The sequence below is a fragment of the Corella eumyota genome, chromosome 4 (genome assembly GCF_963082875.1).
Source record: "Corella eumyota chromosome 4, kaCorEumy4.1, whole genome shotgun sequence".
NCBI lineage: Eukaryota > Metazoa > Chordata > Ascidiacea > Phlebobranchia > Corellidae > Corella > Corella eumyota.
In genome coordinates this window covers 4468404-4493151 of record NC_137493.1, presented here as the reverse complement: position 1 = coordinate 4493151, position 24748 = coordinate 4468404, and the positions used below count along the sequence as shown (strand labels likewise).

General features: G+C 34.6%; 1 protein-coding gene across 1 annotated transcript; it reads right to left on the bottom strand.

Moving 5' to 3' along the window:
* Window positions 1–101: 101 nt before the first annotated feature.
* On the bottom strand, window positions 102–21497 carry LOC145751406 (uncharacterized). The gene is made up of 16 exons (XM_082567539.1): window positions 20221–21497; window positions 19525–19698; window positions 19092–19178; window positions 18834–18902; window positions 15453–15702; window positions 15075–15252; window positions 14069–14215; window positions 11931–12018; window positions 8564–8713; window positions 6156–6420; window positions 4838–4914; window positions 3385–3486; window positions 3042–3163; window positions 1957–2038; window positions 1552–1766; window positions 102–1310 (listed from the first exon to the last, which is right to left on the bottom strand). Exons 1-16 carry the CDS (start codon window positions 20521–20523, stop codon window positions 938–940), a joined length of 2682 nt encoding a protein of 893 aa, XP_082423665.1. The 5' UTR covers window positions 20524–21497; the 3' UTR covers window positions 102–937.
* Window positions 21498–24748: the final 3251 nt, after the last annotated feature.

The window sequence follows — 24748 nt, the reverse complement described above, 5'->3', positions numbered from 1 at the left end:
GAACTATATTTTATTTTTCAAATAAATCTAGTCTTTTAAATTTTTTTTAATTTCTAATAATTATCATTGTTTAGTTTAAACATAAAAAACAGAATGTTCTAATAGATAAATTTATTGTGTGAGGTTGGTAGAAACCAGCTTTAAACTGTAAGCCTATAACCGAATAAAAATGACATTACATTCAACAAAACAATAAATTTCTTACACAAACATATCCACAGAAAGCTATTTACTTTGATTGTGTGCTACAAACAGACGTAATAACTAGATTGTGTAAAGCAACCGAGATGCACCACTTGAAACGTAAACGTAAGAAGGCGTGTATGATTATGTTTCTAAATACAAAAAACATTTCGTGCAAATTATATATATATATACTTTCCTGTGCAGTGCGTCATACAAAAAGTAAATAATTTTTACTGCTAAACTTTTGGCGAGTGAAAATTTAGCACCCTTTAGATACAAACAACAAAATAGTAGTAGTAGTAGTAGTAGTAATTGCTACTAAATAGAACTAGATATCTACTACAGCACCCTAGACTCTAAATAGGAATTGCAAAGAATTATCGATAAGATGTTCGTAAAGAACGCACCGCGACAAAAACATTACGCAAAAAATAGGAACACGTTAATACAGCGAAATAAAGGAATTTTCAAGTCCTAAAAGCACCTGTGCACTACACTACACGAACAATACGGGATATAGGGCAGATATTATCACAAAAACAAACGACCCAGTAAAAGGCGAAATAAATAAAATTAAAAGAGACCCACAACACATAGCCTGCAATATGGGGTGCGATAATTTAACTACATTACATAACAATTCAGCAACATAAAATTAAAGGAATTAAGTCTTAAGCCAACTCTCCTCAACGCTGGGCTTGGTTATCAAGCCAAAAGTATATTATATTTAATCCTAATATTGCAAAAAATATCACTCTGGTGATTTGTCGTGGAACATAGCAAACGTGCCTCGCGTCGAAAGAACCGCTTGAGGTCGCACTTGAGCTTGGGGGCCCTCGTTTTGTTGCTGAAGACCGGGTGCTCTGTCCACGTCGTCGCCGCAGGAGTCTTCGGAAAGAGCAGCGCCGACTTTTTCAGTCGCATCGTTGTCACGTCTTGGGCTCAACTGTGGGTTACCCAGCTGTCCAGATGGGTGAACGTTGGGTTTAACGTCTCGGAACAAGGGGGTAAACCCATCTAGGGTCATTCGGGGAGAAGTACTACTGATTTTTCTGCTTTCTGTTTCGGCGGACTGATTCGAAGAAATTTCGTCGACGGTATCGTGGTTGACATTTGCTTTTGATCTGTATTAAAAAATCAAAATAATTAAAAATAAAGAAGTCTTAAAAATACAAGTGTACAGAGAAAATTTGTTTTTAAATAATATTAAAAAAAAAACGCAGTAAATATTTAAAAAAAATTTGCAGAATACCGTAAAAATATTACTGATTTTAAACACATAATTAAAAGTAATTTCAATGAAAATTCTGTTTTTTATTCAGTTTTCAAAAAATGTATTTTTTTAGAAATTTATCTATTTCTTACCCAGTGACGTCATCCTTAAAACTATGATGGCTTGAAGACGGTGACAAGCTCTGGATGCGAGCTCCTCCAAAGTTTGTTTCCATCGCCTCGGACGAAAAGTTCGGAGGACAGAATCCTCCAGGAAGAAAATTGCTATAGTTGGGAAGTTGGGCTCCTCCGAACATGGCTTGAGCCTGGCTCGCTAGACTGGCAGGATTAAAATTCTCAAACGCCATCTTAAATAAATATTTTAGTTTTTTTCCAATAAATTTTTTTTCCAATAATGTTAAATAAGCTATAGGTTAAATAAAGTATTTTTTTGTTTCTTTATTAACATTGACGTTTTTTTGCTAGCATGAAAATGCAAATTAAAAGAAAATACTTTAGTATTCATTTTTTGGGAGATTTTCTTAGAATTGATTTTACCTGCATATTTGTAAGACTCATTGGAGCTCCGTAATATCCCGGACTCGAAGTAACATCCATTCTTCCTCGCATCGAAGGACTTCTACATCAATAAAAAAAAATAATTTACTTGTTGGTATTATAACCTGGAACATATTTTAAAAAACTTTACTTTAAATAAGTTAGGTTAACACAATTTAATTTTATACAAATTTTTTAAATAAATTAACAAGCATGCAAAAGCAAAACAGCTTGAATTAAGGTTCATGCAAAGCACCATGCAAAGACGGGAAGTGAAATGTACGTGCAGGGTAATGTAACAGAAATTAGCGATCGAATTATCACGACAGATTTTTTGATTTACTTATTTTGTCAATGCAGACAACGGACATGTTTATTTTTCGAGCTATGATTCAATAGTAGAAAGATATATATTTGATTGACAGTTTGTATTATTGGAGAGAGAGAGAGGTGCCCTTTTTCTTACTGGGAGCGCGCTAAGCTCGCTTCTCTCTCGTCGTATTTTCGAGGTCTCCCGCGCTTTAAATGGCGCCCCTTGCGGAACTCTCGGTCGTCCACGGTCCAGTAGGAGCCCATGACGTCCTCGCACCTTCTAAAGCACTTATGAAGAGACAGATTCGTACGAATTGCGCTCTGTGGGGCAGACAACACATTGCTAGTATATGTTCAAGGGGGGGAATATTTATCAAAGGTATTAGCCTATTTAGGACTTTTATAAAGCCTAGTTCTGTAACAAATATTGACCCTTAAAAGGGTATTTGTGTGAGGTTACTAGTCCGGTACATTCTCGTGCATACCGAGTTTTAATAGGTTAATAATGAAGTTAGTTAGCTTGGTTATTTTACGTTGATGGTTCACCATTCGAATTGCACTAAAACAGGAAAGAAAAGAGGGAAAAAGAGCAGCAATTTGGCTTGCTAGTTTTTAGTTGAACGGCCAACAAAAAATGTTAAATGAAAAAACAAAACCAAGGCAAGAAGAGCACACCAAAAGCAAAGCATCACGACTCTAACACTAAAAATGGCGCAGCAGCAAAAACAGCAGCAGCATGTTTTAAAAACAAGGCCACACTAAAAGAAAAGTACCCTGAGAACTTTTGCGGCCTTCGCTTCTGGTATTCGCTTTCGTCGACCGTCCACACTGCTCCCTTAACGTTTTCAACCCGCACAAAGCACTTATGCAAACTGAGATTGTGCCTCACTGCATTCTGCATAGACACAGCAAGGGGTTGTGACAAGGGTTTTAAATGTAAGCCTATTCGAGCCGGCGTGAAAAGCACGCGGCCGGACCCAAGAAATTTCCTGAAGCCTATAACTCACTTGTGCCATCCCGTGTAATTTATTAAATACTATATTAAACTTATAGTTATTCAAACTGGCGCTGATATTGTATCGTACAACATATTAAATTACTTAAAGTTTATATTACCTTCCACGTTGGGGCATTACGACGAAAGTAGGCGAACTTTTTCTGGAACCAGTTGTAAATTTCGTTGAGTGTCATCTGATGGTCCGAAGTCTCAATTATAGCCTGTAAAATAATTTTGTATTTGGTTAAAAACTATAGACGTGTTTATTACAAAAAAGATAGCAATGGTCGTGCTAACAAACAACAAAGGCACTCACTTAATGTGATTCAAAATACACATTACTTAGCATCTCTATCAAGTGTTATTAAACGTTCAAAGTGAATCAAAGCCGGCCTAAAATCGATATATTGTGTTTGGTACATTTCGACAGAGGACAGCTGTTCAAATAACCCGGCAACAAATCACAAAACAAGACCACTAAGCCAAATGATGTTTACAAGTACCGCCATTAAAGGAATTTTAATTCGTGTTAAGTTTTGACTCCGTTTAAAAATACAAGAAACGCTGGCACCATCGAACAACAGTTTGTTTCGTTTTCATATTGTTTCACGGTCAATGATGCGAGGACTTTGGTGCGTTAAGCGCCGTTTGATCTCGACCTTATGAGACCGCTTTTGTTTATTTCGGGGCCCACTTGAGCAACGCTATTAGCGCAATCAAAATAGTCTTGATACAAAATTAGATGACGTTTATTGTTCGCCAACACACAGGAATTTATCCGAAGTTAATTGTGTGATTTTAACGAACAAGTAATAAAAAAGTCATTGTTGGTATTAAAATATAACGATAAAAAACGGGAATTACTAAAGTTTTGATTTAATCCCCTAAAACTAAATAAAATTATAAAAAAACTTTGAAAATCTATTTTTCTGTCACGCAGTGTCGCTGTGGCGTAGTTCAAAAGGCAAATTTTTTCTTAAACTTTAAGTTAGAAATTTTATAGTCTTAAGTTATTACATAAGGCCTACAGTATAACTAAACGCAATTATCAACATAATTTCAAATGCAAATAAACTATATATATACAAGATATAAGTACTTCAAAAAAACATGGCAAATATTATTTAAAGAAAAAATGTAGCACTTTGATCTGAAAATCGGTATTTCAAAAAAATGTCAACCAACGGTAAAAACGCGTGAAATATTTTTTGTTATGATTTTTTCTAGGCACAAAAACACAAACAACAAACACCTGGCCCGGTTTATAACCCAAATGCATTGACGTGAAACGAAGCTACCAACACAACAACAGGAAACAACATTTCATGATTAGCATTTACGTTCGCGAGCGAAAATAAATCAACAAAAATAAAATCTTAATATAAATTGATTTTTTAACTAATTTATCAAATTGACAGGCTTATTTATTGTTCAATAGTAAAAAATTTCTTTAAAAAAATCGTACATTTAAGTTAAAAAAAGTTAATCATTTTCCAGTTTAGTAATTATATGCCATAAAATTAATTTTTGAAAATTAATTTTAGAAAACTTTTATTGATCATGCCGGCTCACCTGTCTGATAAGAGAAGCATAAGTAAAGGGAGGTCGCACATCGGCGTTGCGGTAAAACTCTTGATTCTGTGTTAGTTCTGCCGAAAAAAAAACAACAAAAAAAATCAAAAATCAATTCACGTTTAATTATGAATGCAATCGCCGTATACTATAAGCAAAGAGGTATGAGCAATCGGGTATCTTAATGGGAGGATGCGAATAAATTACCGACCGTGCAGGTGAAAGGGCTATCCTCTTGGGACCTTATGTCATCTAATCGCATGTTATTGTGACTAAAAATGTCGTAACTTTTATCGAGCAAAGCAACGGCTCACCTATATAGGCTTGTATGTTCTAAACAACAGAAAATACTTTGCGACCGACAGTGGTGGCTGACTTTGCATCAATCGATCGAATAAAACAAACAACTTGGGCTAAACAGCGGTTGCATTATTGAACGAGAAAATGCATTAATAATTAAGCAAGCAGAAGTGAGTACCTAACATCTTTTCGAATCGACAGCGCTCCAAACAAATAAATAAACAAGTTCGGCGCGAAAGAGGCTGAGCGAGAAATGACCTCATTTCAGAGCGATTTTATTCCCTGATTAACCTGCTGACTGTGACGTCACAATCATGCTGTTTATTTCGTCGTGTGCAGCCACAAATCGAATTTGTTGTGCGCTAATTTGACTCATTTATTATTAACAGAAAGAAAGTGAATTCGCGACCTACATTTGGCTTAACCCAGCAAAAGTACATACGGTACAAAAATAGAAAAAATCCTAATTACAAATAAAAAATAAATGCCATAACAAATAATTTTAACCTAAAAATGGGTAAAAGTGACTTTAATTTTTACTTCACTAAGGATTAATAATGGAAATAAAAAAATGAGTAAAATTGACTTTTTAAAGATTTTAAGATACTTAAACACGAGTAAATTTCCTTATACCAAACGATAGAAAAAGTAATGCGTATATCTTAGTTACTTGATGCGTTTACTGAGCTCAAGTTTGCCAGGGAATTTTAGAATTATCTTAATCAGGTTTACACTGTAATCTTAGACCAACAATAATTAACTTTATTGCACCAAGGCCATATTGGTACAACATTAATTTATAACACTCTGCTACTATTTTGTTTGGTTATAAAACAGTGCAAATGAATGTTATTGTTTCCTAATTCGCCGACTTTTTTTAGGCTCTTTTTGCTTAATTTTGTGGGTAATGAATGCATAACCCAAAATACTTTTGGTCTTCGAAATGTTTTTTTTAAACCAAAAATTAAAAAAGGTCCAATTAAAAAAAAATAGTAAAATAAGTTTTACTTAAACTTACCGGTAGAAATTGGGACCGCATTAGAGTGCCTTCTTTTCTGCTGCATTAGTCCCTCTCTGGCACTACCACCGCCCCCACTTACATGGGGAGCAAAGAGGGGCGGGGACGAAGGGACCGAGGTCGAAGGAAAGATGCCAGGAAACCCGGGAAAATTTTGACCCGAAATGGGGCTAGAGGGTAAGCTCAAATTGTTAGGAGCACGTGGTTTGGTTGGAACGTAAGGAAATGCGATTCCATGGTGGCTGTTATTGTTGTTATTAGGTGCCTGCAATAAAATGATTTAATTTTTTAAAAAATGGTAAAAAAATGAATGCAAGATGTCTTGATTTTTAAAGTAATATTTAAATAAATTTTAGACATTCCTTAAGCAAATAAAAATGAGTTTTGTAAAAAAAAGCTTTAAATTTTGCGGCATTGCCATTTGCTAGTGAAGTAAAAATTCACAAATTGTTATTTTGCTTAAAATGTCTAACACTTCTTTAGGACGTAAAACCAGATATAGATTGAATTTCTAAATCAATTATACAACCCACGATTTTAAAATTCGAAGACTTTATTAAGCGCCTATATTTATTTTTGATGTGCTTTTTTTATATTCGGTCGATATTTAAACGCATCAATAAATCGCATTAGAATAACGCTGTCCGTTTTAAATTGACCGAGCAGGGCAAGTTTTTTTTAGCTTTCTGTTAAAAATAATTCAAACCCCGTTGTTTAAACTACATATATTTTCCATTAGCATAACTTTTAATTAGGTTACGTCGGTCTATCTAGCGTTGGTCAATTTAATGCGCTTTCAATAAATAATTTAGGAATTCGCCAAGGAAAATACAAACAAAGTTTTTTTATTTAGATTTTTTTAGTAATAGAAAAATCACTCAGTAGGAAATAAATATTTGTCGAGTATAATAACAATATTATTCCTTCCGCTTTTAAAGTTAAATAATCAGAAAACAACACAAACCTAAACAACGCACAACGACAACGTGACATAAACGAGAGTGTCGGCTGAAGTAGCAACACAAAGAGCCGTGTGCTCAAACAAGAAACCAAACACGCGCGATGTTGATTCCACGGCGACCTTGGCATTGTGACGTCATAAGGGGGGTCAAGTCGTTAAGGCCGTACGTCAATAATTGCTCTTCTAGGGCTGTAATGCTTATTGAAAAAAAAAGTAAAGCGTGTTTACAGACACATCAACTGTTGTCGACCTTGTTTGGAGGCAAGCACGTCCCAAGTGCAAGTTAAATAGGGGGAATTGCTCGCTAATGAGTGTTGTTTAGGGCCTACAACAATACCATGTTGACTGAACGACTTAATATCTCTTTAGAGCTTACATATAAAAGAAACAAGCACAGATTCCCTATAGAAGTCTTCTCCGCGCTTTAAACAGGCTTTAGATTAGGTTTTTTGCAGAGAAGTTTACCTCGCAGCTGGATAGGGCAAAGCACAAAGAAAGCCGCCACTTAAACGCAAACAATATCGGCATCGCTAATGACATTGGTGCTTGGAAGTTTTGCGAAGATGGCAAGAGTACATAAAGTAGGATACAACAGAATCGGCCAAGTGCGCCTTTAATCTTTGTTTTCGATCGAAATCCTCACCCGACAATGGGAATGGCACGCAGCGCCTTTGTGACCGGGAAAAAAGATGAAAGAAAATTTTGCCACCAGTTTCAGACACAACAAATAACTTAAAAGTTTATTAAAATCCCTTTTACATATTTCGCACTCGTTCGTGCTGGAAACATATTTTAAAAAACTTGCCGTCGCTTTCATATTTATATTATATATAACAATTGTCCTTAAATATAAGTTGAAACACGTAATTACTATTCAATTAGTCAAACCGGTCTAAATATAAACGCTAATTTAAACACACAAACTTAAAATTAGTTTTTTTAGGCCCTTTTATCCCGGAGCGCCAGTAAAACAATTTACAAGATTTGTTGGTTTGTTTTTATCAACCACAAGGCGCTTTTTGAATTGTTTTATAGGCCAGGTGTGTTGAAACTAGCTGTTGTGTCGAATATAAAACAACAAGCAGTCGAGATAGAAATCACACGGTTTGAGGAATTCCGTAAACGAGCTAGTCACTCTAAACTCTTACAAAAAACAACCGAAGGAATGACAAGCAAATTACTCAAGTCCGACTAACAAACCAGAGTTAGGTATAGACCACAACATGTATATTGTTACGTACTTGTAGATGCCCGCTTTAGATAGCGTTTTAGCGCTAAAAATATGGGATTTAGAAGAAATGCAACTGATAAAATCTTAGCTATTACAATGTACAAACCTATATAGGGATTTATAAACGTGATAACATAACATGTAAACCCTTTATTTGGAAAAAAAATTAAAATTAACAGAAATAAATATAGAAAGTGATACAAATTAGTTATAAACCTGATGGTGCTGCGGTCGTCCGCTTTCCTGCTTTCCATTCCAGACTTTTGATTCGTCCATTGTCTCGTCACGTGACGACTTAGACCCGCCCTTTCCGTCGACGCGCAAATGCAACGTCATCGCGTCCAGGCGATCCTTCTCTTGATTTAACTAAAAATAAAATAAAGCTAAAAATAATATATACACACGGGTATTATACAACACACGAATATATAAAAATAAGTTAATTGCTAATAACAAACACAAAACAGTAAGCGATAAAAAACTGAACTTGTATTGTTTAATTTAATTATTTTAATTGGACAATGTTTGTTTATAGCCTATGCGTATACAACTATAAATATTGTAAGCAATTAAGGTGTCATGACCAAAATCACGACGTTCTGATTCAACTTTTCGGCATCGGCGCCGATAACTTAAGAAAATAACCGCCTTTTGCCTTACAAACAAACAAATATAACTAGTTTAAAATAACTATAAGGGGAGTTCGGGCCGTGTGAGGTCAGCTAACGTAACCGGACTGCTTCTACGAAGCGGACAAATGCGATTAAGGTTAATAGCATAGGGCCCGGGTTGAAGAAATTGCTACCAGATTTAATGAAAGACGCGTACATCAAAACAAGCTGTAATGTTTTTATAGGATCCGGTTGCATTTTGCGCGAGCCGTTTGTTTACCTCGGGTTGTACGTCAAAGATATTAAAAAAACGATCGTTTTGATACGAAGTTGAAGTATTTATATCACAAATATAGGTTTTAGAACATTTAAATTTAAGGTGTGTCTTCGTTTTTTTTTTAATCAAAAATCGCTATAAAAATTTATATGTAAACACCTATTTATACATCTCGAAAATGCGCCCGTAAATTTTTTAATCACTTACATTATCGAAAACCGGTCGGTTTTTATTAACTGATGACGTCATTTGGAATAGAACTAGTAATGTTTTATTGTCGCGTCGGTATTTTATCGCTGGCTGATATCGAAATGGATAGATCACGTTTTGCATCGAATGAAATTGAACACAACACAAACACAAACATAATTTAAACATCAATCGCAAAGTACAGGTGACTATATCATCTATTTTGAGACTTTCTCTTTCAAGCGGGCTCTTATTTATGTAAATAAGCATAAACGATACAAAGCATTGTGTTTTCCATATAGTTATAAAAGTTAATTCTTGACAATTTTATAGAAAAAAAACTTTAACAACATTGAACAATATTTTTTTTAAATCTAAGTACTTTAATATTTTTTTAAATTAACAAATTTAATTTTTTTCTTAGGCCAGAATACCATTTAAAAAATAAACATTTTTGCCATTTAAAATTCTCTATATAAGCTATTTAATTTTTGCTAAATTTGTTAGAGTATATTATAACAGGGTCGCCACACTTTTATTCGCTATCATTTTTTACTACTATTTTATTAAAAATCTTAAATCTATAACTTATTAAATTAATATAGGATTTTCGTAGAGTGTGTAAAAATATAAAAGCCTTGTAAAAAACATTTGTATGTCGAATTTAAAAGTTTAATGAAATTTGGTAATAAAACAACAGAACGATTGAGATGCCATTTTTAAGGAGCCCTTAAAAGAAAACCTATCTCCGTTAACTAGAGCAATAAAAATGCATCTTTATTTTAAATTTAATGGGGATAGTCAATACATGTAAAAATTCCGAAATTTAATTATTGGTTAATATTTACCCAGATACAACGCGGCATTTGCTCAAAAAAACAACGCAGAAAACAAGATTTGTGTACCACTGGCAATTTAATAACGCGCCTAAGTGCGGCTATAAAACATCCCCCGCCAGTAAAAAAGTTATTTTTTATTGAAAAAAAAATTAACCCAACAAAAAAGCGTACGAGCGATTTTTAAAAACAATTAAGTATACTGTTCTCTTGTTTGGTGCTCGTAAAATAATGGACCTGTCGTAATCGTTAAGTAAATGTTACAAAACGCGCGGTTGTGCCCTGTTTAGGTAATTAAAAAAGTTTACAAGGCGAACTGGGCACGGTTTAATGTTACAACACGATGCAGTATAAACAAAATAAATTCACAACCTGGTTTTTAACCAAAAAATAAACAAATTTAATAACGAAATATAACTTTTCGCCAGTATAAAAAATAAATTAGCTAACCCGTTATTAAACGGGACATGCCTTTAGTCTGTGTAGTCGTTAATTTAAACCTGCTTTGATGTACGGGTCGCAATATTACAGGGCAACAATAAACATTCCGAATGCGCGCGCGGATATAAGTGTGATAATTTGATGGCCATAATTAAAGCGGCGGTCAGTACGACTTCCTACCGCTATAGGAACTGCTATTTAAGAAGTTGGGGTATTAAGTGTAAAGTAGTATCTAACTTTGGCAGTAAATTCATGCTAATTAAAAATTTTATTTCAACTATTTAAAAATTTTTAAAAGTAGCGGGCAATTGCATGTTTATTCTATATTTTCAAATATTTTACTTTTTTTTGAATTTTAAGCATTGTGATTTCGTTAGTTGTTTATTATTAAATTCAGTAAACGGCATTTAAGCAGGGTTGACATTTTTTATTTAATTTTTTTTATTCGGTCGTAATTTAATTCGGTAGGAAACGAATTTGGTTTATACACTTGACCAAGGTGAAGTGTCCATGTGTTAATATAACCCAAAAACGCCTTTAATTTAAACCTTTGCCAGTCAAGTTACTATTAATCAACTCAAAATAAATACACCAATTCGACAAGTTTACAAGTTTAGGCAGCTGTTTATGTTGTTATTTCCAACTACTAGTTTGCAAAGTACGGATTTAAAAACACTGTACTAAAGGTTACACATATGGTTCACGCATAATATAGCACGCGCGAATTAATGACCTAAATACAATTAACTTTTTTTCACCAGTGTTGGTATAGAAACAACGCCCTCGACATTAACGGAAGCCTATATTGTTATGGTGTTATGCTGCTGGTGATTATGTATTTACATGTATTGTATAGCCCAAGTGTTTTTGTAATACAGCCAATCTGGTTTTAATTTGTTTGTGTTTGAACGGAAAATACACTTGTATCGCTTCCTCTTGCTGATCAAATGCACTTAAAAAATTTTACGCTGATACGCGATATGGCACGTTTAAAAAGTTGGCGGTTTTCAATTAACAGATTCCAAAAAAAATCATAAACCAGAATGCATACTGAACACATTTTAATTAATAGGCCTATAAATCTAATACGATGTGTCTATAATTTTTTCCTTATTTTTTATACAAGTTTTTTAAATGACACCGTCTTACCCAAAAATAAACTTTTTTAAAATTTTTTTCACGATTGGTCGTTTTTTATAATTTGAGGACAAACCAAAATAATAACAAACCTGTTTTTCCAACTGTTCGACAACTTGCATTTGCACACGGCACTGAGCCGTACTTTTGTCATCCAATCTATGAAAATGATGCAAATGCCTAAAAAAAATTAAGGTGGTATTAGTAACACAACAAATCATTGTTTATATAAGGTGATTGTTAATTATTGTTGATACTTTGTATAAACATTGTATGCAAATTTGGAAAAGTCCAATAAACTTAAAATAACCATGAAATTTTTGTTTAGGTAATCGTAACATAAACAAAAAAGTTTTTAAAAAGATGATCCAATAAAAGAAAAAACTTATTTTATTTTTTAAAAAGAAATCTAATAAAAGATAAAAGTTGGCGGTGTTAAAAGCATCCTGTAATGCAGGTGTCGCTGTGTAAATAAGTGCTAATTAGATGCAAATTAGGCAAAAACATTAAATATAAGTGCTGGTTTAAGCCTCTGCGGGTATTAAAATGCTATTAAAGTTCATTTTACAGATTTCAAAAATTTGATAAATTTGGCAAAATGTCTAATAGTAAATTGTCTATAACTGTTTAATTTTAAATGATGAAAAAATTGTTTAAGAGCCTATGTGGAAACCAAAATACGTTTAATTTGTTTACTGGCCTATCAAATCTTTTAATTTACACAAACTTGGAAAAAACACGAGCCAATAGAAACAAATACTTGTTATTCGCGACATAACTGCACATTTCCAGTCAATGACCACTTGAAATCCACTCAAAACAACAATACGTACAAATTATCAAGAATTTGAGGACAAACAATAATACATATCATAATAACCGTTTTTTTAATCTTAAGCTATTTATTGCCATAGTCATTACTAAAAATCAAGAATTAAAAATTCGTTTTGGTTTTATTAAACTGTCTAAAATGACGCGTTATTTATTTGTATTGCTTGACTAACAACCACAGACAAATATAAATACCCAAAAAAGATTAAATTAATCGTTGTTGTCGTCTGATCCGATTTGAGAAAATAATTACACGTCGAACCAGCAATTTCGCGCGACGCTTGTTCCTATCAGGCAATATTACACCTAACTTTGACGCGTAGATCAGTATATGTTAAGGTCACCAGAGCGCAAGTGTGAAGCCTAACTACCGGTTGCAACGGTAGCCAGGGCGAGGCGGGAATGTGTCCGTACTGCCTGTGTGGTGGTGTACGCTTAGATAAATAACTAATGACAATATGTGAAAGACGCAGCGAGACGCCGCGCGCGATTGTGGCCTCGTAATTATTTACTGCTTTAAGGAAACCGACTAATACTAGATTATACGGCAACAGCGCTTAAACATGTCGACAACATTAAAATAGGAGTGATAGTAAAACCAGGATTGTTTGACCAATTGACTTCTTATTAAACCGAGCTCTGCGGCAAGATGAAGGCCTCCATAAAGGAAGCTGGTAACAAGCAGTAATAACTAAAGTTAACCAATTAACTTTGCTAGTTTTGTTAAGTTTTTACATGAAAAAACAGATTTACGTATTAATTACTTATTCCTATCTGTTTATTTATAGCCAACAAATTGTTTTCAATAATTTAAATGCTTTGCCCAATCTGGAATACAATAAATTTAAAGAAGTTATTATTTTTTGATAATCAAAAATGTTGCACTTTACTGCTAAATCAACAAATATTCAAGGTGTATGACGCATTTATATCGACCCACTTTCGCTATAAACAAACAATTTTAATCATCCAGGAATTTCAAAAATGATTTGAACTGTCGTAAAAAATAACGGAAGGCGAAACATGCCAAGGAAAAAAAGGCCACAAACTACCATGTGATATAATACAAACAAATAGCTATTGTGCTTATAGCGGTTTGGAGTATTTTATAGTTATTTCCATCACAGTTGTGTTTGTTGATGACCTGGTCAGCCTATTAACAATCTCTTTATTGTTAGTGATAAACCATACAAACATTACAGCGAATCGGAGACGCAAAACGTTATAGAGAATTACGTAATATATTTAAAATGCAAAACTGCTAAATCTGCTGTGAAAAATGTGTTACATAAACTCGTTAACCTTCGCCACCTTTGTACCGTTCTCCTATAGTTTACAGGTGTCGGATTTTTAATTAAAACAAAGCGCTTTTTGTTGTTGATTTTGATAAACTAATTACCTGTAGAACATGATGTTGTCCGTGCACTCGGTGTCGCATCCCGGCCACTTGCAAACGCCGTGTGCATAAAGCGGATGAGTTTCCGCGTTCGAGGTCGCATTTTCCGGCGTGCTCTCCCTCGAGATCCTCTTGCCGGGAATGTTGCTTCTACAAAAGATAAACAAAAGGTCAGGTCGACACCGACACCGAAGCGTACCATAAACAAACAACATGCTCCTAAGCTAGGAAAACGTGACAGGAGTTTGCAGGTCATGTAGCTTGAGGAACGGCTAACTGTTAGTAGGCGTATACCGCAGTTTGCCTTTACATCAGCACGCGTGCCGAGTTAAGTCGAAAACCAATAAACATAAACAAGACTTGTTTGTTTGTTTAACAATAATCAAAACGAACCCGTCAGCTCGAAAAAATTCGGAAATCGTGACTGTTAAAAACGCTGTTTAATCCTCGGTTCAAATATCGGCTTGTTAAATATTACAAGGAAACATGTAACTGATTCGATATCTGCTCTAATGAGATCTCGAACAAAGGCCTCTTGCAATTTCGTAAGCACATTTACGCTCAAAATGGCTTGGTGACGTCACCTGTAAACGTATTACACGTAAACGGAAAGCACGGCTTCAGATGTACCTGAAATAGGTCCAAGTTTGCAGATACGGCGCCGCAAAGGATCGTGCAGTAACGCAGTGCGGCGAATGTTTGTTGGGAAGCTACACAAACAAGTGGCAACTGACAGATCACGACTTGGCGAGAAACAATAAATAAATAAACCGACCAAGGCCACTTTTACGCTCGAACCCGGGCAAGGCCTGTTTATATCTAAACACCGGGCGTCTAACGTTAATGAAATGCGCGGCGCATTAGCACAGCGTAGAAAGAGGCAACCCACGGTGATTTGCATCGCAAAGTTGACGTAACTGATCGCTATCTCGTAAAATGCAGGGCCTGGATTAAACTTCGCTACACACTAGGGCACGGTAAATGTTAAAAATAAACTTGACATTTGTACCTCGATCCGTTGCTCGCACTATCTCGGCTGTTGCGTAATTCTGTAGACGCATCCACAGATGAGCTGTGAGTCAGAGAGGCGGTTTTTGGGTGGGGAAGCGATGATGAAATTTGTTCCTTCTTGTTGTTTTCGGACACGTGCTTGAACAGAAGCTGCTGGATTTCGGCGGACGACATATCTGAGGGTGAATTGCTTACAGTTTATAAACCGCGCGAGCACGTTCAAAAACCATACACAAACAAAGATAAATTAAAAAAAAAAAAAATAATAATAAAGCTAAAATTAAATGGCAATTTGAATTTAAAAAAATATATAATATTGAATGAAACAAAATTGTCATTTTTAAACAATTATATATATTTTTCTTTTAATCTTTACCTGATGTGGCGCCCGATTGGCCCCTACCCTGTGCCATAGCAACGGCAGCAGCAGCTAACCCCTGTTGTTGTAAGGCCGCCGCCGCATGTTGTTGATGTTGTAGCTGTTGCAGTTGAAGCAGTTGTTGCAAAGCGAGATGTTGCATTTGTTGATCGCTCTCGCCTTTCTCTCCCGAGCCCTGGTTGGAATCTATCTCGGCATCTTCGGGATTTTTGTTCGTGTTTTTAAGTTGTTGCTTTGCCACGGCCAACTGCGAGCAAATAAATAAGATAATTAAAATGGCGGACATATATAAAAGTTTGTGTACACTTTAATTAGTTCGAAACGGTGTCAAGTTACTTAAAAAATAAAGATTTAAATATTGTAACAATCAATTTGCTACAAACTCAAGCCAATTTAATTTTAATAACGCAGTTATTTACCCCATTCGTTTATTTACGTGTAAACAATATTCATTTATTTAATTAATATGTTTTTAATAGTACAACAATTAAATTAATACTCTGCGAAGATAAGAGATATTAAAATTCTTTTTATTTTAATTAACACAAAAAATGCAAGTTTGCCAACAGTTAAACGATCCACAAAGTATCTAGTTTACACAAATTTCATTAAATCAAGTTTCCGTTTCCAAAAGGTCTTAAGCGCTTCCGATTCGAATCGAGTCAGGCAACAAACTAGCCCCGGTTCAGTGCAAGTTTAAGCAGTTAAACAGACCGCGTTTAATTCGAAATTTTTTGTGACAAGACGGGAGAATGCCTCTCAAATATTTTTTGACTGTTTATAAATATTTAAGGTTTTGAGCGAGGGAGAACGGGGCGTATGTCTTGTATTTCGGACTTTAGGTGATTTCCGATTATTTGTTTGATTGCTTGGAGTAGCATCAAAAGACAAGCGATTAAAAATTTGCTTTCAAGCAACTTGCACATCCGAAGGAAAACAATCATTGGACGGATATGCCAGAGACCAATAAATGTGTAGCAATTATTAATCATGATGCCCGACACAAGACCTTAACGAATTAAGCCACAATCTCGGAAGTAATTCGTATCTTAAAATGCTAGTGCTTTTATCGGGCCCGATAAGAAATTAGTCAGATCAAAAAATTTCACATCAAAGCAAAATAAAAACAAATAAAATTTATTTTTTAAATTTCCATTTACTTTAAATGAATTTAAAACATAGCCTAATAAATCACATTAGCAATAGTTATCAAAAATCACACGTATTGGATGTACAGCCTATCCTAAATCACAACAAATTTGTTTAGTGTAATCGCGTTGGCCTAACAGGTACAAACCAAGTCAGTTGATACACTCTAAACACCCTAATTGCTTATAGAGTTGTTGCTGCTTTTTTTGGGTTAATCAACGAATTGAAATGAACACCGCCCTTTTTTAGACAGGTTTTATTCACGGTATAAGAACCTACATAAAGACAATTAATCATTTTTTTTCTTTCTAATTGCGGAAACTAGAAAAGACCACCGCGGTGGTTAGATACGAAGATTGTTTGTTGGTAAATCGCCCGAAACAAAACACGATGTTGTTTCTCAATTAGGTTTCATTTTTTAAGCTGATTAAGTAAAAGGATTTTCGCTGTAGCTAAACAACATATTAGTAATGAAAATATATGGGTAAGTGAAAGTTACGGTTCGAACCAAAAGAAAACTAAACGCAAATTAAGTCTTCACTAACCGGTAGAGACCTGTCTCACAAGGGGAAATAAACAACGGGTCGCAATTAACTTTATTTGATCAGGAGCATGACAAAAACACCGCGAGTCAAACGCCCGTGACCCTGTCTGCGCCGGTAGGGCCTAGCAATTGGACGGATTAGGAGCGCACGTGAGTCTCATGCCTATCTAAACAGCGTGCTTGTTTTAAATTCTTTCAGAAACTGGGCGCAGAGCAAAATGGCTTGTAACAAGATGGGCTTCTTGAATTACAAATTCCATTTCAGTTAATTAGCCAGGGACATTTCGCACGGTTATTTAAAGTGATCTTATCGTCTCATCTCAGCTGAGTCGACAAGCGTTCAAGTACATTTGTAGCTTTTTAAGCAGATTTGCCAAACGGAACGAAAGAAAAACGGGCCAGGCTAACGCGGCCTAGACTTTAGGGGTCCAGTAAAACAACAACCGCTCAACCTGACCCCACAAAAGCCCATCCTTGACCTTAACACATTTCATGGGCAAATTTCCGCTTGAAAGAGTTCGGTTATAGCCCCTACACTTAACCAGACTGACCAGGTTACACGAGATCCCGGGGTAGAAATGAGGCGAGACGCCGCGAACAAAGTACACCGAAGCGAAACAAATGACTGGGTCAAGGCCGGCTGCCCAGTCGACTGATGAATAACTAAGATGCTGGTGTGATCGACGGGACTAGTCCTTAGTCACGGTGTTGTTATCAGTCGAATTTATCTGCGTCTGTGTACGATTTAGGAAGATAACGGGGCGCCATGCCCCACTCCTTTTCAGTCAAAATACATCACTTCGTACCCTGTTTTTCGCCTTGGCTTTAAACTGTAATAACTTTTTTGTTTTGATTATAAAAGATAACCGAGCGATCCAATTAGGCGATTCATATTTACTGACCTACTCTGTGATAATAAATAAAAACAACTGGTGTTTGTGTTGGGTTAACCGATAACTGGTTAGACAGGCTTTTAAGTCCGCGTAGGACCGGGATCAAAGCTCGCAACGTTACAGTTCATTTCAGGCTGACAACTTGAGTGACCTAAGACTTGAACGCTGGCTGGAAATGTGATATAGCAACTTGAAACAGTTACAATTTTAGGCGAAATTTTTTCATTGCTAACCTATCACGTAAATTTAGGTTAAATTTTTGCTAACAATTAGTGTAATTAAGGGATTACCAGTACATTTTTTGGGGGAATTTAGTCAATTTTGGCTTAAAAACACGAATTAAATCGTCGGTATCGACGGTGACGTCGCTAAAATACGGTCCGCTTTGTGACGCAATAATCAAAACTTGGGCGCATGACTATACATAATAACAGGCAAATAAATGATCACAAGCGACAAATAGAAATTATTGTTAATGTAGTCGCACCCTTATTTACGTATCTTTCGAGCGCTGTACTGGACAATGAGGCGACAATTGCACGAGGCATACAAAACGCATCGATCAAACGAACCACAGTTTATTAATAAAGATTTTTTGTTGTATTTGAAAAACAACTGTCACGGATAAAACCGCCGTTTAAGGCCCGGAAAGCTTTTCGCCAAACCGTCTTTTTGTTTCGTGTATTTGTTGTGTGTCAACAAATTTCGCTTTTCGCACACAATTCGATATCAAACGAAAATGCGCACGAGAAAGTAATAGTGATTCACATATATTTATATCCGCCATATTACCTGGAGTTGAAAGTCCTGGATATGCTTTTGTTGCTGTCGGTAGAATTCCTGGATTTGCTGGGTTTGGTGCTATTGAAAAAATAATTAAACTAGGTCAAAACTAACTCCTCAAAAAAATCAAAAATTAGTACAAAGAATTAGCCTCGTAAATAACCAGTACCAGACTGTGATATAAATACCTAGATTTACACAAACTATAACCAAAAATAAAAAAAAATCTTTTAAACTAAAGTTGTGACTGTCTGTTTTTAAAACAACCTGATGAGCAGCTGATATAGCTTGTTGTTGCATGATTGCTTGGAGTTGTTGGGGTGACAACACTTGTTGAGACAAAAGCTGCTGCATCTGTGTAACAGAATAACATTTTTATCCATGTGTTTATACAAAAAATAAAGAAATACATTATTTATCATGAGTAATATTTTTTTAGATCTAAAATATTGGTGTTAAGTTTAAAAGACTTATTTTATTTTGACTCAAAATTTTTTTATTTTATTTTGACTTCAATTTTTTTTTTATTTTGACTCAAGTTTTTTTTTATTTTATTTTGACTCAAATTTTTTTATTTTGACTTAAATTTTTTTATTTTATTTTGACTTAAATTTTTTATTTTATTTTGACTTAAATTTTTTTTTTATTTTGACTCCAATTTTTTTTTTTTTTTGACTTAAAGTTTTTTTTTTTTTTTTACCTGATTCGGTAAAACCGAGCCTGATACGTTTCCAGAATTTAACGCGGATGCAATTCCCCCTTTGTGATATCCAGCCGCGGTACTCGACATATTCGAATTTTCTTCTGGACTCGGAAGATTTTTATCTTGGTTGTAACCGGCTTGGTGTTGGTGCAAAAAAGCAAGCTGCATTGCCTTAATGTAAAAACCTAGGATGTAACCAAGTGTATGCTAATTTAAATACCCACAATCAACATTTTACTGCGGTTTAAATACACCAGTTAACTACCAAATTCAAGGAAATTATCATAAAAATATATTTCTTTAAGGTCTAATAAACTGTTGATTTAAATATAACCGTCATAAAATTTTGGTGGAGTTTTTGTTTATTTGCCGTTTGAAAAATGTCAGCTGTAGCTATGCTTTGTTGTGTTAATTCTGAACTATCAAGTAATAAAGGGTTAAATATACGCCATTTATCGATTTAAACGAAGCATAAAGCGCTATCTTTATAAATCGATGTACAAATGTTTACAAGTAGGGCGTCGACTGATATACAAATTTGAAAAGCCAAACAAATAAACTTTTCGAAAAAGCACCCAATAATAGCGTTTAATTTAAAAAAAAATGTGTCATGACACGTTTACTATATTATAGTTACCGTTGTAGCCTGTATATCAACTTGCAAAACTTAATAATTTAAATATAGAATCTGACCTGGCGTTGAAATGCAGTCAAATCAAAGTTATTCCAATTCGAATCTCTATTAGGTGTTTTTTCTTGCTGTGTTTCCCCAGCGTTTTTCTTCGGTCGGCTGGGAAAGTGCTGTCGATTGCTGTTGTTAAAGTTAAAGTTAAGGTCTTGGTCAGCACTAACTCCCTTTCTGTCGATGCCTAATTCGGAATAACTACCGGTCGGCGAATTCCTAAAATCCAGTTCTTGCTTCGTGTTGTACTTGGTTCTGTTTTGTTCTTTTGCTATTTTCAAGTTATTATTTGTGTCCAGCTTAGACTGTTGCATACTCAAAACAAAACGACAACATTACAAACACACAAAGGTGCTACCTAAAAATAAATACACAATTAAAAAAAATAAAAATAAGTTTAAAAAAACGTGTAATAAAAAAACTGACTACCCATTGAACGCATTTTGTCATAAATATCTCAAAGCCAATTAACTACCTATTTACACAAACCGCAGTATAACTGCTTTTAAAATACTTTACATTCCAGTGCATATACCTACAAACAAAACAGAAGTGAATTAACATTAGCTGTTTGCTGTGTATAAATTTGTTTTCGACTGCGAGTTTTTTCGCTTTGCGCAAACTTGTAAACAGGAAAATTGACCTAATACAACATCGGCGATGGCGTTAGGAGGCCAAAATTATTACATGAAAGTGTGGCATGTTTACTATCGGGCGACTGTATAGCTGTATCGTTTAAATGTGTAACACAGACGCATACACAAACTAACATTACCACGCATTATGTGCTAAATATAGTCTAACTCTAAAGTTAATATACTTTTTAAATAGAAAACTGTATTTAGTTGCTATATGTGAAAATTCTCGCTAACACATGTAAAAATTCTCGCTAAAACTTTTATAAAATAAAAATGTTTTAATACAAAACACTTTTATTTATTTGTAGTCCTATTAGGTATCAAAACCTTTTTCTTCTTCAGTAACTATTCTGGGAAGCAAGTTGCCTTATAATAACAATACGAACACCTGCCGGAAAATAAGCTACCGAAGGTCGCCAAAATAAAACTTTTTCGCGGCCTTATTTACAAATAAGCGTATCAAGTAGCCTTCATTCTGCACGTGCTCGCTCACTACATGTTAATCTCCTTGCAGTTGCTGATTTCGGAATTAGTTAAATCAATTGACCCGATAGAAGTGGCAAAAAACAAAATTAAAGCACGAATAGTTCAAAGTGACGAGATTTACATTAACCGGTTGAAAATCTACACTTTAAACAATCAGACCCTATCATTAGTCGACTTTCATAGCTTTAATAGCACACGATATAGGCACGTACTTCCTGCAAGCTGGCCTGTTAACTACCTGTTATTAAAACGCTACAAGGCGATGTAAGTTTAATAACTACACTAAACAACATCGTACCAAACACAAACACAGCCACAGCGCCGAAGCGTAATTTATCTTAATGCCCGATACGCCTCGGCGACTCTTTGGACAGCGCATGCCCGAAGTTGGAAAACGCCTAGGCGTAGGACGCGCGAAAAAGGCAAATTAAGAAGGAGCCCGAGCAAAATAAATAAACTATGAGTTGCTTTTATTGAGTTACCTAACCTATATATCGCAATAAAGCTTTCAATCCGTATGACTTGTTTGTGAACACATATGACGTCACACTCGCTAAACAATAAGTTTGTCGTTTACCAAAAGCGGAAAGAAACGGCTTAATCAGTTAACTGACTTGTAAAATGGGACGAATACTGAAACAAGGAAATGTGTTAAATATATTAAATACAAATAATTTTAAATGTTAAAAAAGTAAAACAAAATGACCAAAATTTTTTTTTCGGACTAACCGCGGACTTGAAAATTATTTATCTCAAAACAGGAAGAAGTCTGCTAAAAGTTTTTCGGTCCCACATTGTCCAATTTCAAGCTCATTTTAGCAGTAATTTAACTCGCACCATAACAGCTGTGTCCAAGAAAATCACTTAAAATGACCAAGCAATCTGTCCAGCCTAATGCCAAGTACATTGTCTGCTGGCCTGTCCGTCAAAGTTTAAAACCGACACTAGCAATTCAAGTGCTGGTCGCTTTAAAATGTTTTGCGCTCCTGCCCAGCCTGCGAAAGCTGCTCATTTATCAACTTTGACAACTTCAAGTTTCCAGGGCAAAGCGTATCCCTAACCGATTTCTTTATGTCTAAGAAAACAGTTAAGGTCATTTGTGGGCCTAATGACCAGTCGCTGTGCTATTCGATACGCAAATAAATAAACGAAAATCGATTTGATAATAGCCGGAATGACCGTGAATGATAAACACTTGAGCACTTAATTTTAATAACGACAGCCGTAACACCGTTAATACAAACAAAATAATATAATTTATTAATGCTATATTTTTATTTGCACTGCATCTTATAAATAATTAAAAATAACTCTTGCACTCAGGCTGATCTGACAACAAAAAGGTAGTTTTAAATATAAGCGCCTTTTACGCGCCCATATCAACAAACAAGTCATTAGCTAACTGTGTTATAACATGATACATCACCACGTTATTATGCTAAAGTAATCCCGCTCCAAGCAGAATCAAAACAGTTTTGTTGATTTTAAAGGTGGGAATGTAGACTAAAGCTCTGCACATAAATAAACAATTGTAATGCGACTGTTGGCAGACTACTCTTCTACTTATAATGTGATAAAAAGTTGTGTTTAAACAATGGTAACAGGCAGATGTATTTTTATACGTGTGGCCTATATATGTCAAGCCTTTCCTTATTTTACTTTGTCGGCGCGCTGGATTGATGAATATTTATTTAAATAAATAAAAATATGTTACATAAGTTGTGGCCTGCGTATTAGGAGTTTTAGTTGAATTTGTAAAGGTGTTTATCGAACAATAACTTAGTTAGAAACACACACAATTAGATCAAGTTTTCTTTTACATTTTAGTTTATTTTGTGGCTATATTTTTTAAAGTATGTGTGGTGGTAAGAACACTTGCTACACCACATGAGTTCGTAGGTTCAATCCCCACTTCTTTTATTCTGTAGCGCTTGAGTAAGGCGATATAAATGGTATAAACTCCTGCTGAGCCAGCATTTAATCATCAGCTTAATTATTAGGCAAACATATAACCCAAACTGCCACAAGCAACTTGAGACTGGGTTGAGGTAACAGTTACAAGTCTATGCTTAGGTCGCGAATTCGACTTACCCACATAAATGACAAAAAAACTAGCGACTTTACCCAGAATTGTAAGCGAGAGTGCACATCGCCTTGGCAACAGCTTACCAACGCCATCAAGTGACACACATGCACGCAAACCTTACTATGAAAAAATGCATGAAAATGATGCAATCAGTCACGTGACAAGCGGCGTGGCCTGTGGGCTTAGTCCACGTAACCGACGTTATCTTACAGGGGGCGGAATAGCTGCGGTGTTAATTTAAACGGGTTAACGTGTATACACATAAACAGCATGCGTTACAAAAAGCATGCTGGCATTTACTAATAATAGGTCGGACTACGCATTTCGTCCCACAGACTATTCCAAAAATTGACTTACGTCAAAAGCGCGTAAAAGTAGAACAAAAAAAGTTCTGATCTATTAAAACAAGTTTAACTGTAGTATTAACAACGCGTAGTAGCGGATAACATGAAGAGGCGGCTTATTCGGTAAAAATACCCAACTTTTTTTTAAATATCACGAAAACTAAAAACTAATTTTAAAATAAAAATTATCGTGTTGTAAAAAAAATAATTTACCAAAATAAATATTTTTTTTTAAATATTAAAAATTTTTTTTCCAAAAATCGCTATGTCCTAACTATGCAAATTTTATTACTACATTATTTAAAAACTTTTCTCATTTACATTATAAATAAAAACAAAATATTTATTTACAAACATTTAATCCTACATTAAATATTTATGTTAACCTACTCGTATATAAGAAACACTCCCTCATATGCTGTAGAGATAAACGGCTTTTTATACATAACATTATTCTAAAATCGGTTTATGTTGTTTACGTTAAAACCTTGTTTAATTTATTACACAAATTCTCATATCCATGACGTCAAATTAATAACCAAAAATTCCACATTTTTATGACTTTTAATACATTATTATTAATATCATCTACCTGACATGCTTTTTATATACATGCTATAACAAATGTATAGGTAGATATAATAGCATTTTAAAAAATGCCTTATTTTAAGCTTCGACAATATCTTTTTAAATAAATAAATAAGTAATAATATTTTAAATTAAGGTTTGTCATAATACACTTACTATGCCTTTATTATGCGACATTTTTCTATTATTTTATTAAAATATCATTCAAGCGAAATATACGGCTGAATTATTTATACACTAAATAGCTATCTAATGCTTAAAAAAACAACCGAATATACAGCACTTTACCTATAACTGTCTGTCCTATTTTTAACCTGGCTTTAAAAAATTGCATTAAATAATAACAAAATATTTAATGCAAAAAATTTAGGCAATACACCCCACCTTAATTAGGTAC

Coding starts and splice junctions, on each gene's coding strand:
- LOC145751406 (XM_082567539.1), bottom strand. CDS start 20,523: ATGCAACAGTCTAAGCTGGACACAAATAATAACTTGAAAATAGCAAAA. Junction 18,903..19,091: donor CTATATCAGCTGCTCATCAG/GTTGTTTTAAAA, acceptor TTTTTTCAATAG/CACCAAACCCAGCAAATCCA. Junction 12,019..14,068: donor GACAACATCATGTTCTACAG/GTAATTAGTTTA, acceptor AATTTTTTTTAG/GCATTTGCATCATTTTCATA.